The 14,378-nt window shown below is 37.7% G+C and overlaps 1 protein-coding gene across 4 annotated transcripts in view; it reads right to left on the reverse strand.

Annotated features, from left to right (window-relative positions):
* Plxdc2 (plexin domain containing 2) overlaps positions 1-14,378 on the reverse strand; it is a 413,705-nt gene that overhangs the window by 112,119 nt on the left and 287,208 nt on the right. For all 4 annotated transcript variants that reach the window (XM_051151285.1, XM_051151284.1, XM_051151283.1 and 1 more), the window contains one exon: positions 3,269-3,391. In XM_051151285.1, the coding sequence (XP_051007242.1) occupies positions 3,269-3,391 (123 nt within the window). The remainder of the gene's footprint in view (positions 1-3,268; positions 3,392-14,378) is intronic.

Raw genomic sequence — 14,378 nt, forward strand, 5'->3', positions numbered from 1 at the left:
CATGTTTGTTCAGTTTCCTTATCACTGTAAAGAGCAATAGTATCTGACTTGCTATTTATGAACCATCAAAATATTTTCCTAATAAACGATATGAGTTTTATAGATCTCCCCTTTTGTAGGTTAATATTCATGATTCACACAGACTGCAGTTATCCTTTAGGCTAGCTATAATATTTTGAAGCACCAATGTGCCTTTAAAATTGGTGCTCCAATTCTTACAGTTTTATTTTAGAAGAAACTGTGTGACCTGTAGCTGTCCCCCTGGGGAGCTTGTTCTCATCCTGTAGAAGATGTCAGATTTCCTACCCAATCAATTTAGAGAACACTTCACCAAGTTGCTATGACATAAAAAAGCTTTACAGTATTCCTAGCAGCTTCATGTATTAACAAATAACACAGAAGTGATCCAGCTTTTACTATCATTACATGAGAATGATAGAATTCCCTTTGCCACACCACAGAAATTACTTCATGAAGAGAAATACTTTACTCTTGAGTGTTAATGACTTCAAAATTCTTAAAAGTAAACATTCATCTTAAATAATTAAGTTTTTCATTTATTTTGTAATTTAGTGTTTATTGTGACATACCATCATCTGAGTCCCTATGATAAGTACTGAAGATAGATTTATTGGTATTTAGTTATTATCCATGTAGCGCATTTTAACTTATAATAACAATTGTATGACAGGAATAGGCAGCATGAGAGCATATGAAAGAAGAGAACCCTTAATACACTTTATGACTTTTAAATGTTGATAACATAAAAGCCCGCCTCTTAACATCCTTTGCTTATGTCTCAATGTCCCTCACGGCATGCACAGGGCCTACAAGGGTGTACACCAGAGAATGTTCTAGAGCTGAAACAAGTGGACACATGCCCCCATCTCTACTCCAGAAACTATCTCCAATTGACAACCACTTGCAAATCAAATTCAGTTTTCTTCAATGGAGTCTCACTAAGGAAACAACTGCTCTTAAAAGTAGGCTGCTATGTAAATAACTCAAAAAATTAAACACCACCAAACAAAATAATACAATCAAAAATGGGTTACAGAGCTAACCAGAGAGTTCTCAACAGAATATAACATCTGTGGCCACGAAGGACTTAAAGAATGAGCCATAACCTTAGCCATCAGGGAAATGCAAATCAAAAGGACTCTGAGATTCCATCTTACACCTATCAGAAGGGGCTAAGATCAAAAATTCAAGTGACAGCACATGCTGGGGAGGATATGGAGAAAGGGAAACACTTGTTTGCTGGTAGAAGTGCAAACTTGTACAAACACTTTGGAAATCTGGCACTTTCTCAGAAAATAGGGTATAGTACTACTGCAAAACCAGCCATACCAAGCTAGACAGAGAAATATGTAATGTAAAGTTTGAGGAGAAAAGGAGCACCAGGAAGTCTAATGAAGCTATGTGTAGTGCTCAGGGAGACAAATGTTGCAAAGAAAGCCAGGTGCTAAATGAAATAAAGGCAGTCATGACCTCAAACCTAGACCCCCACCCAGCTAAGCTTCCAACTTGTCAGGAAGAATTAAAGAAAACTTAAGCAGTAAAAGAAACCATCAACAACAGAAGCTGATACAAATGTAATCGAACAGTGGGGCCAGGTATGAGCACCACCAACAAGCAGAACTTGGCAGCTTTGGCCTTGTGGTTCTGGCTTCTGAGTCAAGGACATAGGAAAGGAGTTAATCTCCCTCTGTGGCTACAAAAGCCCCTGACACTAAACCATGGGTCAAAGTTGACCCTACATGGAGGCCTGGAGAGGCCATTGTGTGAAGGTGAAGCCTGAATTATGTTGGAGACCCCAACATGTTGGTGATATGAGAGTCATTGGATGCCTGCCAAAGACAGCTTCAAACTAGGTGTAGGACCAGACAGAGATAGGGATGTGTTGAGTGAAACAAAGCTGGAAGAAGTTGGAGATCTCTAGATTCTTTTGACATCCGGTGTGGGGGGGTGGAGAATTTGCAGTTTGGCCTGTTGGGTTTTGGACTTGCTCTGGTCCAGTATTTCCTCCCTATGCTCCCCGTTCTCCCTTTTGGAATGCTAATGCACATTCTGTGTCATTGAATGTTAGAATTATGTGTTCTACCTTTGATCTTGACTTTATCGGGAGCTGGATTTAAGAGATTGCCTTGAGTCTTCTCAGAAGAAACTTTGGACTTTGAGTTTTCAAGCAGCTTTGGGACTTCAGAAGTGGACTGAATGCATTTTTACATTATGATATGCCTTGAAGACTATGGGAACTAGAGAGTGAAAGGTAATTGTCTGAATAAGAATGCCCCCATAGGCTCATTTATTTGGGTGCTTAGTCACCCTGCAGTGGCACTATTTGGAAAGTATAGAAAGAATAAGATATTTGGCTTTGTTGAAGGATTTGTATCACTGGGGACAGGCTCTGAGATTTCAAAAACTCATGCCAACTCCAGTGCCTTTCTGTGTCCACAGATCAGGATGTATGTAGCTCTCAACTAGTTCTCTGCTACCTTGACTGCCACCATGCTCTTTGCCACAATGATAATGAAACTGCAAGCAAGACCCAAGTCAAATGTTTTTTTCTTGTAGGATTTGCTGTCTTCATGTGTCTCTCAGTGAAATAGAACAGTGACTAACACACTTTATGTGCTCTCAGAAGAAACATGGTGTTTAGATTGCTATCAGTATCCCTGGTACATCTTAACATGACCTATTTCATATTTTAATGTCAAGAACATTTTATCTTCTTAAGTAACATTTAAATGCCTCTGACATAGTTTGGAATGCTGTGCTCAGCATATTGATGCATAGGTTCCAGAAATTAAGTAGTGGAAATTTAATTTCAAAAGAGTATGCCACTTACCTGTACTTAAAGTTCATTAGTATTAAATTTATACTTAATTAAACATTTTTAATAGGAAGGTTGTGTTGAAAAATCATCAAATACATAAATTTTGTGGTAATTTCTGTCCATAGCCACTCATGAATTCTGTGATGCAAATAATCATTTTCTGAATGAACAGATGAGTGAGTGAGTAAGTGAGTGTGTAAGTGAGTTAGTGAGTGTGTGAGTAAGTGAATAAATAGCTGTCTGAATATGTAGTTACTTTACATTACTGTAAACAATTTAGCAAGTATCACTGAAAGGCAGTATCAAGAAAATGTGGTATATTTACAAACCAGGTATACTGAAATATGCCCCAAAATGTTGATAAGAATCTGATGCTTGTTTTTGTTGTCTCAGAACTCATTCAACACAAATAGGGCAATCAATACATACCATTGTCAAAGTATCTGACAGTTGAATTTCTGGATACACTGGGATCAAAATTTGCCATCAAAGGTGCTATATACTGTGTGGCTGTTAGCATTCGATGAACAACTTCTCCAGTGTATATGAAACCTATAATGAGAAAAACAGAAAATTTACTAAGAAAAGTTGCCAGATAAAATTATAACCAAAACAGAGACAATTAAGTTACAGTGATATTTTGTAGGTACATTAAGACAAGGGACACGCTTAGTGTCTTAATGTCTGATTAACAATATTTTTTTTCTGGATAAAGTGGTTTAATTGTGCACAAAGTGACTATTACTCAAAAAGATTGTCAGACTAAAAAGGTACAATACACTATTAAAGAACATAAGTTCTTCAACTTTTCTATTTTAATCTCCTGTAATTTTAACACTAGCGTAATATGCAAGCTCTTTTATAGGTGAATTTATTTTTTCTTTTAAATTTTATTTTATTATTTATTCACATTATATCCCGATTTTAATGCCCTTGCTCTTATTTTTCTGTCTCCTGTGCTTTCTGCTCTATTCCCTCCCCTATACCTCTGACAGGTGAGATCCTCCTCCCCCTTTCTGAGCACAGCCTATTAGCTCTCATCTGGATAGACTGTAACTCCTTCCTCTGTCCTCATAGGGCCTCTCAGCCAAGGGGCAGTGATCAATCACAGGCACCAGAGTTTCTGCAAAGGCTGTCCATCACTTCCCTCTTCTTCCCCACACGGAGAATGAGCTGCTCATCAGCTACATCTGAACAGGGGGTATAAGTTCTCTGCTTGCAATGTCCTTGGTTTGTGCATCAGTTTGTGCAGGCCAAACTGGTTCCAGATCCACTCGCCTTGATAGTCTCCTTGTGGAGCTTCAGCCAACACCACCCCTTCCACTGACTCCCAGTGTCTTCCATGCCCCAAATCTTCCATACAACACTCGGCACCTCACCCAGAGTTCTGCTGAAAGTTCTTTTCTTTACATTATTGTGTGGTTTTGTTCAGTAATGGAGATCAGACCTGGGGGCTCACACACAAGCTAAGCAAGCACTCTACCACTGAGCTACATCCTCAGTCTTAAGTTTTCTTAAAATGCAATCTCTGCATTAAGAGACCAGAGATTCTAAGTGGCACTGAATATTTCTATTCTGTTTTCTTGCTTTTTTATTTTCTTAGAACAAGTTGAAAGGGAGCTAAACAACACCATAATATAGCATTCAAATTTCTCAGCTTATCAAAATCTTTATAACTCCAGGGTCATATCAAGAAGACACAGTCTACATATTTGTAGATAAGACTGTGTAAGATTGACAACCTACAAATGCCCCTTCTCTGTGAGTTCTCAGCACCACCCTATTTCAGCAGGTGCGTGGTGAGAGGCATTCACAGTAAGAGGCTTGAGCTTTGAACTGACTTCTTGCTTTACATCCTTAACATGTTATCAATTATTCACAGCAAGTTTATTTACTTTCTGAAAAATCCATGACAAATTGTTAATCTTACATTGGCTTTTGATCTCCAACATTTTTTTTTTATCTGCCTAAGAGAAGAGTCAGTTCAGGAAATACTTGCTCATTTCAATATTAATATAAAAGGACACAATCAAGAATAAACATGAAAATAAACCTGCACACACAATATTATAAAATAAAATAGCAAGAGATTAGTGGGGATGCAATTGTAATGCTTAGGCAATTATGACATCACTGGAGACCTGAGACTGCTATAGATCCTATTTTACAAGAATAAAGACACAAGATAGTTTGAAAAAACAGTAATATTTAAGCCTCAAAAGATGTCAAACATTTTATCTTACTTATGGTCTGAATAAAGATTTCATTGGCATATTGTGGTATTCATGGTTTTGAGTCGTGAATTGTGATTTCTATGTAAGTCATTGCAAAATTAAATCTGTAGTTATTATTTTATTTAATAAGATTTTATTATTAAATGTCATAAATGATTACTTCCTATTAGAAGAAATTGTGCTGATATGATCTTTTCTTTTATGGTCTTTCCCCCTAGATTTTCAAGCATTCCCTCATAAGCACTTTCTCATAATTATAAACACAAAGAGGAGCCATTTTTAAGACCCTTTAATTAATTTTTTTCTTGCCTTCACCATTAATCATTTATAATTTAGTCTTGAAAATAGACACAAAAAATTCTACAGTTGAAACCTTAAAAGTAAATGTTATAATTAGAGCATGAAGGAGTCCTTTCAGACAGCATGCATTCTGGGCAGTTTTTTTCCTGACTCCATATTCTTGGTGTGGTGATAGATGGAACTGCTTAACTGAGAGCAGAGCATAGAAAGAAAACCCTAAATCAGTACAGAAGCCATTTTCCAGACCCACTCTGTGCAAAAAGCAGAAGCAATTGCTAGAAACACAGCCAGAAATTACAACATTTTAGACACTTCATTCACAATTCTGTCATGTTTTTTTTTTTTACTACAGATAGCATTGGAAATATATTTATGAGTTTATGAGGTACACAGCAACATTTTGATTCATGAATGTATTTAGAGTAATAAACACAAAGGCATTGTTTTATTCATTACTGTCAACTGTTATTATTTGTACTACATTCACTGTCTCTTCTATCTATGTGCTGATTATGTCCCTCATTATTTTTGGTGATTATTCTGTTAGGACAGGGCTCCAGGATTTGTTTCTATTTGACTGTGGTATTGTATGGGCTGTCCAGTCCATATCTGTCTCTAGGACCTGCTATTTGTCCTTCATAATATTACATATCTACTGCTTTAGATTCTTTATGTGTAACTATTTCTATTTAAAACAGACAGGTTGCATGTATGTGTGTGTGTATCTACAAAGTTCCACAGAGATTTAGCAAGAACTTATTCTCTTTTTATAGCTCTACTTTCTTTGACCAGAATAATTCCCAGAATTACAAGCTCCCATATTTCAATGAAGTTTCAAATAATTCCCAAAGAATTAAGTAAATACACAGAAGAATTTGTTTACTCTGAGTAGTAGAATTGCAATCACCACTTCTGTGATTATTGTAATGCTAAAATTAATCGTTAGGGCACAAAAGATGACTCAATATGTAAAGGTACTTATTTTCAAGCCTGATGAACTAAGTTCCATCCCTGGGAGCAAAAAGTAGAATGAAAAATGACTCCAGAGAGTTGGCCTCTACAAGTGACATGAACTGAGAATTATAGTACACATGTACACACACACACACACACAGAGAGAGAGAGAGAGAGAGAGAGAGAGAGAGAGAGAGAGAGAGAGAGAGAGAGAGAGAGAGAGAGAGAATTGTTCTCTGGGCAGTGGGAGCTCATTAATCTTGGAGCAAGATAGCCAGTTCTGAGATGGCCAACTCTGGGATTTCCCCCAATGAGTGGAGCCCACCACTCCAGGTTCCCTAGGAGCTCAGTTGGTCTTGAGAATTATATATTGAAGGAAGCCACAGGAAACTCCTTGAGAACCAATATCTAATCAGAGGTCAGATGCAACAAGCATAGAATGGGCCCTGCTTCCTGTACAGGGCTACATCCAGCAAACACAGGACCTCATTAATCTCAGAGCAAGAGAGCCAGTTATGGTGAGGCAAACTTGTAGATTTCCCCCCAGTGAGAGGAGAGCCCCCAGACTCCTGAGGATCCCAGTCAGTCCTGAGGATCATACAAATGAGAAGAACCACAGGAAATTCCTCAAGAACCACCCCCAAATCAGAAACCACACTCACCAATGTGAGGAGGGCTTCTGCCGGAACATCAAACTCCCTCCCCATCCTCTTCCCACAACTCTGAGAACTCCAGAGGGAACCAGGAGCTACCAGCTAACACTATAGACAACCAGATGGCTAAAGGCCAGCGTAAAAACAGAATGAACAAAAACAGGAGTAGCATGGAATCTCCAGAACCCAGTTATCTACCAGCAAGTAGTCCTGGATACCATAACACAGCTGAAACACAGGAAAATGACATTAAAGCTATACCAAGGAAGATGGTTATGGCCTTTAAGGAGGAAGCCCTTAAAGAAATGCAGGAAGATAGAGTCCAACAGATTGAAGCTTTAAAAGAGGAAATGAATGAATCACTCAATGAAATACAGGAAAATTCAGGTGAAGAAAAACAATTAAATGGTTCAAGATCTTAAGACATAAATGGGAACAATTAAGAAACCACAAACTGAGGAAATCCTGGAGAGGGAGAACGTAGGGAAGAAAACAGGAACTACAGAGGTAAGCATCACCAACAGAACTCAAGAAATGGAGGAAAGAATCTCAGGTGTAGAAGATACATTTCAGACCAATTTCCATTCTGAACATTGATGCAAAAATACTCAATGAAATTCTCGCAAACTGAATCCAAGAATACTTCAAAAATATCATCCACCATGACCAAGTAAGCTACATCCCAGGCATGCAAGGGTGTTTCACTATATGAAAATCCATCATTGTAATCCATGATATGATACAAATAACCTGAAAAACATTCGACAAAATCCAATATCCCTTCATGATAAAAGTCTTGGAGACATCAGGGGTACAAGGCACATACCTAAACATAGTAAAGGCCATATACAGTAAGCCTATAGCCAACATCAAACTAAGTGGGGAGAAACTTAAACAATCCCACTGAAATCAGGGACAAGATAAGGCTGGCCATTCTTTTCTTATCTCTTCAATGTAGTACTTGAAGTTCTATCTAGAGCAATAATACGACTAACAGAGATCATGGGGATACAAATTGGAAAGGAAGAAGTCAAAGAATAACTATTTGTGCAGGATATAAGAGTATATATAAGTGACCCACAAAATTCTACCAGGGAGCTCTTACAGCTATTAACTACCTTCAGCAAATGGCTGTATACAAAATTAACTTTAAAAAATCAGTAGCCATCCTGAATACAAAAGAAAAATGAGCTTAGAAAGAAATCAGGGAAAAATACCCTTCCCAATAGGCACACAAACCAGAAGATATCCCGGTGTAATGCTAACAAAGCAAGTGAAAGACTTGTATAAAAAACATCAAGTCTCTGAAGAAATTGAAGAAAATATCAGAAGATGCAAAGATCTGCCATGCTCATGAATCGGTAGGATAAACATAGTAAAAATGGCCATCTTACCAAAATCAATCTATTCATTGCTATTCAATGTTATTCCTATCAAAGTACCAACAAAAAACTTAGAATAGCTTAAAAAAATACTGTACAATAAAATATTTTTGGGGGAATATCCACCCTTGATTTCAAGCTGGACTATAGAGCAACACTAATAAAAAACGGCATGGTACTGGTAAAGAAACAGACTGGTGGATCAAGGGAATTTAGTTGAAGTCTCAGAAATAAACCCTCATACTGTGGTTACTTGATTTTTTTTTGACAAAGAAGCCAAAACCATACAATTGAAAAAAGATAGCATCTTCAACAAATGCTACAGGTCTAAATGAATGTCTATATGTAGAAATTGCAAATAGATCCAAATTTATCACCCTGCATAAAACTAAAGTCCAAGCGGGTCAAGAACCTTAACATAAAATTAGAAACACTAAATCTATTAGAAGAGACAGTGGGGAAGAAACTTGAACTCATTGTCACAGGAGATGACTTCCTGAAAAGAACCCCAATACCCCAGGCTCTAAGATCAACCATTAATAAATAGGGCCTCATGAAACTGAAAAGCTTATGTAAAGCAAAGAGCACTGTCAACAGAACAAAATGACAGCCTAAAGACTGGAAAAAGATCTTCACCAACTCTACCTTTGACAGAGAACTAATATCCAGAAATATAAAGAACTCGAAAAACTAAACACTAATAAGCTAAATAATCCAAGTTTAAAATGGAGGTACAGAGATAAACAGAGAATTATCAACAGGGGAATATCAAATGGAAGAGAATCTCTCAAAGAAATGCTCAGTGTCATTAGCTACCAGGGAAATGCAAAACAGAACAACTCTGACATCTTACACCCATCAGAATGGCTAAATTAAAAAATTCTAGAGATAGCACATGCTGGTGAGACGTGAAGAAAGGAGAACACTCTTCCATTGCTAGTGGGAGTGCAAACTGGTATAATCACTTTGGAAATCAATCTGGTGCTTTTTTAGAGAATTGGAAACAGCTCTACCTCACGACCCAGCTATACCACTCCTGGGCATATACCTAAAAGACGTTCCACCATGCAACAAGGACATTTGTTCAGCTATGGTCACAGCAGTGTTATTTGTAATAGACAGAAACTGGAAACAATCTAGGTGTCCCTCAACTGAAGAATGGATGAAGAAGCTGTGGCAAAGCTACAGAATGGAATACTATTCAGCTCTCAAAAACAAGGACATTATAAAATTTCAGAAAAATAGTTGGATCTGGAAAAAGTCATTCTGAGTGAAGTAATCCAGACCCAGAAGGACACATAGAGCATATGCCCACTTAAAGTGGATATTAGCCATATAATATAGAATAACAACATTATAACACATAGACTTAAAGAAGCTAAGTAACAAGGAGGACCCTATGGAAGATGCTTAATTCTCATTCAGAAGGGCAAATAGAATAGACACTGGAAGCAGTCGAAGAGAGGGAATAGCACAGGAACCTACCACAGTTGTTCTCTGAAATACTCCACCCAGCAGGGAGTCAAAGTAGAAGCCAAACTTCTGAGAGAGTACAATATTTAATAAGGCTTGGTTTAATCCTAAAACTCACATGGCCATAATTGGTCATATTACTGAAAATTACATGGGCTCTAGTACTGCTTAGAAACAATGTAAATCTAAACAACAGCAAGTCCTGCTAAGGCCAAAGAATTAAATGGCATTTCTATTTACTTCTCCTGAGGTCATTTTTTAAGAAAACCACTGTGTATGAACATTGACAGTTCTCATAGGCAATTTTAAAATGTCATTAATTGGGAATTGGCAGACTACACACTACCATGCAGTGGATTTTATGCCTAAACACAGTTAGAGGAGAAGAGATATTTTCTCTCTATAAAGTCAAGTACCTGTGCCTTAGAACAGAGAAGAGTCACTTCAACACTGGCCTTTTTAATTGTGTCTCCAGATACTTTGCCTTTTCAGTGGATAATTTCATAAGCAAATTTTATTCTTCTATAGCAATTCATCAAATGATACTAAGTTTGGTGACAGGAGGCACTGCCACCAATTACAGACTCTGTTTCATGGCAGACTCTAACTATTTCTTTTTGGTATGACTAAATGACTTAACCTTCCCATGCTTTGCTTCCTTGACATTTGTTACATGGGAAAGGGATGGTGTTAGTTTACAAGAAAAATTTCTGAATAAGACTGCTGCTTGTAATAAATTGGAGACAGGGAATCAGTTCAGTGGAAGAGAATCTACCCAACATGGGAAGCCTTGGCTCAATTGCCTGTAGAGTAGGCATGAGCATCCCTCCTAGACACACACACACACACACACACACACACACACACACACACACACACAAACATGCCAGAGAGAGAGAGAGAGAGACAGAGAGAGAGACAGAGGGGGGGGGGACACAGAGCCAGAGAGAAACAGAGACAACAGAGACAGAGACAAGAACAGAGATAGAGACAGTGAGAGAGATGGACAGACAGACACAATGACAAAGAGATTATGGAAGAAGAAAGAGAGGGTGAGAGGAGAGGGAGAAAGGAGGAGAAAGAGTGGGGAAAGGTAAGGAAAGAATGGAGGAAGGGGAGGGGAGGGGCAGATGGAGAAAGAGAGAAATGCCAAAAGACAACCAATTACTTAAATTTTCTTTAATATACATTAGTTGGTTGTAAACTGAGATGTTTATATGTTTATATGTGGCTCAGATCTAAATGTACAAGATATGTTTACAGGTATCAATCCTTTTTGAGATATGCTAGAACATCAAGTTTAACCACAAGGCCATAGGTAATATAGTACTTCAATGTACACAGTTCATGTAATCCTTCTTTCCATACTGATGGAACAAGTACCTTGTAAAACTATCAGCTTCCTGTTGGCTACAAGTGGTGTTGCCTTTAATTAAAAGTGTCACAGTGATAAAGGAGGTGTGAGGATATGAAACATTCTATAATCCTTTGATGTGCAAAGGCTACATAAAATATTCTACTTTATCATCTATCTACTGTTCTCGTTGACCCCTTAGGCATGGTTGGAGTCAATCCATATGCCTTCAAGGCACCAAACATTTGTAGTTCAAGACTGCCTTTGTAGCACAAATGACAATGGCATCTATATACCCCATGTCATCTTTATTAAAGCCTGTGTATCTGTGATCTCTACCCATTAATCAAAGAGATCTGAACTTTATGAATCAGAGTTAGGAGAAGGAATTTCTCATTCAGATTTCTCACTAAATTCATGCCTGGAGCGTTCTAGCTCTGGTCAGGAGAATCTAAGATGATTATGTAGATCTTTGCAGTTGCTTTGTCAGTCAGGCAGTACTCATGGTTGATGAGTTGCTTGAAATAAAACAACGAAGACCAAGCAAATTGCACTTACACTCTTCCTTCTTCATTATATAACTCAACACATTTCCATGTGCTATAAACTATTGCCTTTAAGACAAATGCTTATTTGTAATTCACCCAAACCTTCAAATAAAACCAAAATTAACAGTTGCTAATTTGGAACTTAGAAGTTGTGATTAATTATTTGGAAATGTGGCTGTTTTCTGAGGACAAGTGTACAATGATGAGTTTCATATAAAAGGCTTCCAGTACACAGACACTGTGGTGCATGAGAAGAATATAGTTTTGTGCATACAACCTAGACAGTTAATAAACTTAATCTGAAATTCAAATGAGATTAGTAACCATAGGATCCTCAGAAAGAACCTATAATAATGTCCATCATCCAGTATTTTCCCTTTATAGCTCCAATCAGCTATCAAATCAAAGCATAGTAAGGATATATTATATATTAAAATACATCCATGGGTTTCTCTCCAACAACCTATAATATTGTCAGTCACCAAATATTTTACTTTTACATTCCAACAGTTGTAAGAGCAAAATATATCCAACATATTTCATTAATTTAAAAACATATCTACTAAAAGTATATATCTATTAAAACACAACTCATAGAGTCTTTTATTAGACTAGCTTAAGGCACCATTGGATATTATAAACTTCTAAAAGTCCATCTCCTGGGCAGGAGAAGAACACAGCTGACAACTTAGTTGTGTTCCATAAACTATGTTCATGGCCTTGCCGTTATCAGAATTATGCTGAAAATGTAGAGTAGATCATCCTCACATCAGAAGAATGATTGGGAGCTGAAATGGATAAAGAGAAGAAGATAGAGAAAAACCCAAGCACCACCATCTGTTTGCATTTTGAATTAATAACAAAACTAGTGACTATAGGGTTTCTTTCTGCATCCTGTTTATGACACGTTTCAACGTAGCTTTCTAGGCATTAATGCATGCTAATTTTCCACAGTAACTATCAGCAGCTGGCTCTCCCCCACCTTCTCGAATGCCTCTGGTTATGTAGGGCTTCTTCGTATAGGTTCATTCACACAGCACACTATGTGAACGAAGTGCCCCAAAGCTGTACAGTATATAAAGCATGTGGCTCTTGGTAGAGGGACTGAACTGTTGTTTTTTACTCAAGTTTATCTCTTTTCTTCAGGTATATCCAGGTAACAATACAAAGGCCAAAAGCCTTAGTCACACATGAACATGAGTTGAGCAACAAAACAGAATAGGAGCTTGCAGTACTCACCCATTCTGACAAAGTGAGCAAGCAACCATGATGGGGAAATGCCTTCATAAGAGCTATCAAATACGGGTGAGAGATTATTTCCACAAAAAGTGGAAATAAAAAAGAAGAAACAAACAAACAAAACCCAGAAAAACAATAGGAAGGATTGATTCATGCCATCTGTCCTCACCTTCTGTAGACCCACACAATCCTGGATGGAAAGAAGTACACTAAACACTGGAGAAAGAGAGCGAAGTGAGCACTCAGCTTTGACAGAAACACAACCATCAGGCTCAAAGCCAGATGATCATTCAGCTTTAGCATAAAACTACTCTCAGGCTGACTGTGTGATGAGCATTCAGCTTTGATACAGACTCCACTATTAGTCTTACCTTGTGAACCATCACCAAGCAGAACCTGCAAAAGCAGATTCTAGGCTGCGTCCTAAGTGCTGATGCTTTTAATCCATGTAATTCTGAGGGTTCTTGCCCATGCACCAGTTTGGCTGCCATGGGCCCAGGAGGCTCCAAGATGTTTTTCCCAGTGTAAACGTACTTTATATCAACTCCAGAGAACCTAGTTGCCAGGTTCCATACAGTGGACATTGGAACCAGAACAAACTCACAAGTCACAGATCCATCAGTTTATACACTGGGACCCATGCCTGTGATGACAGATTCCAGTATAATGTCCCCATATAGAGCAAGCTTTAGTATTCTGACCAAGTTTTCAAGCACCACACCAGCCAAGAAGACTCAGACATTGTGGTGTGCCCACATTGCCAGTTGCTCATAACAGGTTATCTGTAGTAAGTCTGCTCTGATTTCATCTCATTTGCTATCCTTCTAGAATTATGATTTTAATGAATTAAGGAAATTCCTTGTTTTGTGGGGGTTTTTTTAAATTCTGTCAAGACTGAAAAAAAGTTACCAATATCTTCAAATGCACTGACAATAAGTAAAGGCAAAAAGATAAAAGATAATCAAGTATGCCAGACAAGGTCAGAGCAATCATGGAAAACTCCCACAGCAGATCCAGAAGAACTGAAGATCAACAAAATGTCTGACAAAGACATAAAAACACTCACCATGTCACTGAGATACAACAGAACAGACACATGACTCACTTATATCAGTAAAAGAATAGACAAAAAATGATAAATTTAATGTAGACATAGAATTCTTTTAAAGGAATCAAACATAAACTCCAGAATTAAAGCTCACTACTTCTCTGAACAGAAAATTAAACTGTGAGCTTCAAGAGTAGACTCAATCAAGAAGCTAGAGTCAGCCAACTTTAAGACAGGTCATTTATCTTTGCTGCATCAGGAAACAAAAAGAAAAAATGAAGGAAGTATTAAGGGGTAATAGGCATCATCAAGTAAACAGACATGCATATATAGGAGCCTGGAAGGAGCAGAGAA

Source organism: Acomys russatus, chromosome 9 (assembly GCF_903995435.1).
Source record: "Acomys russatus chromosome 9, mAcoRus1.1, whole genome shotgun sequence".
In the NCBI taxonomy this organism is placed as follows: domain Eukaryota; kingdom Metazoa; phylum Chordata; class Mammalia; order Rodentia; family Muridae; genus Acomys; species Acomys russatus.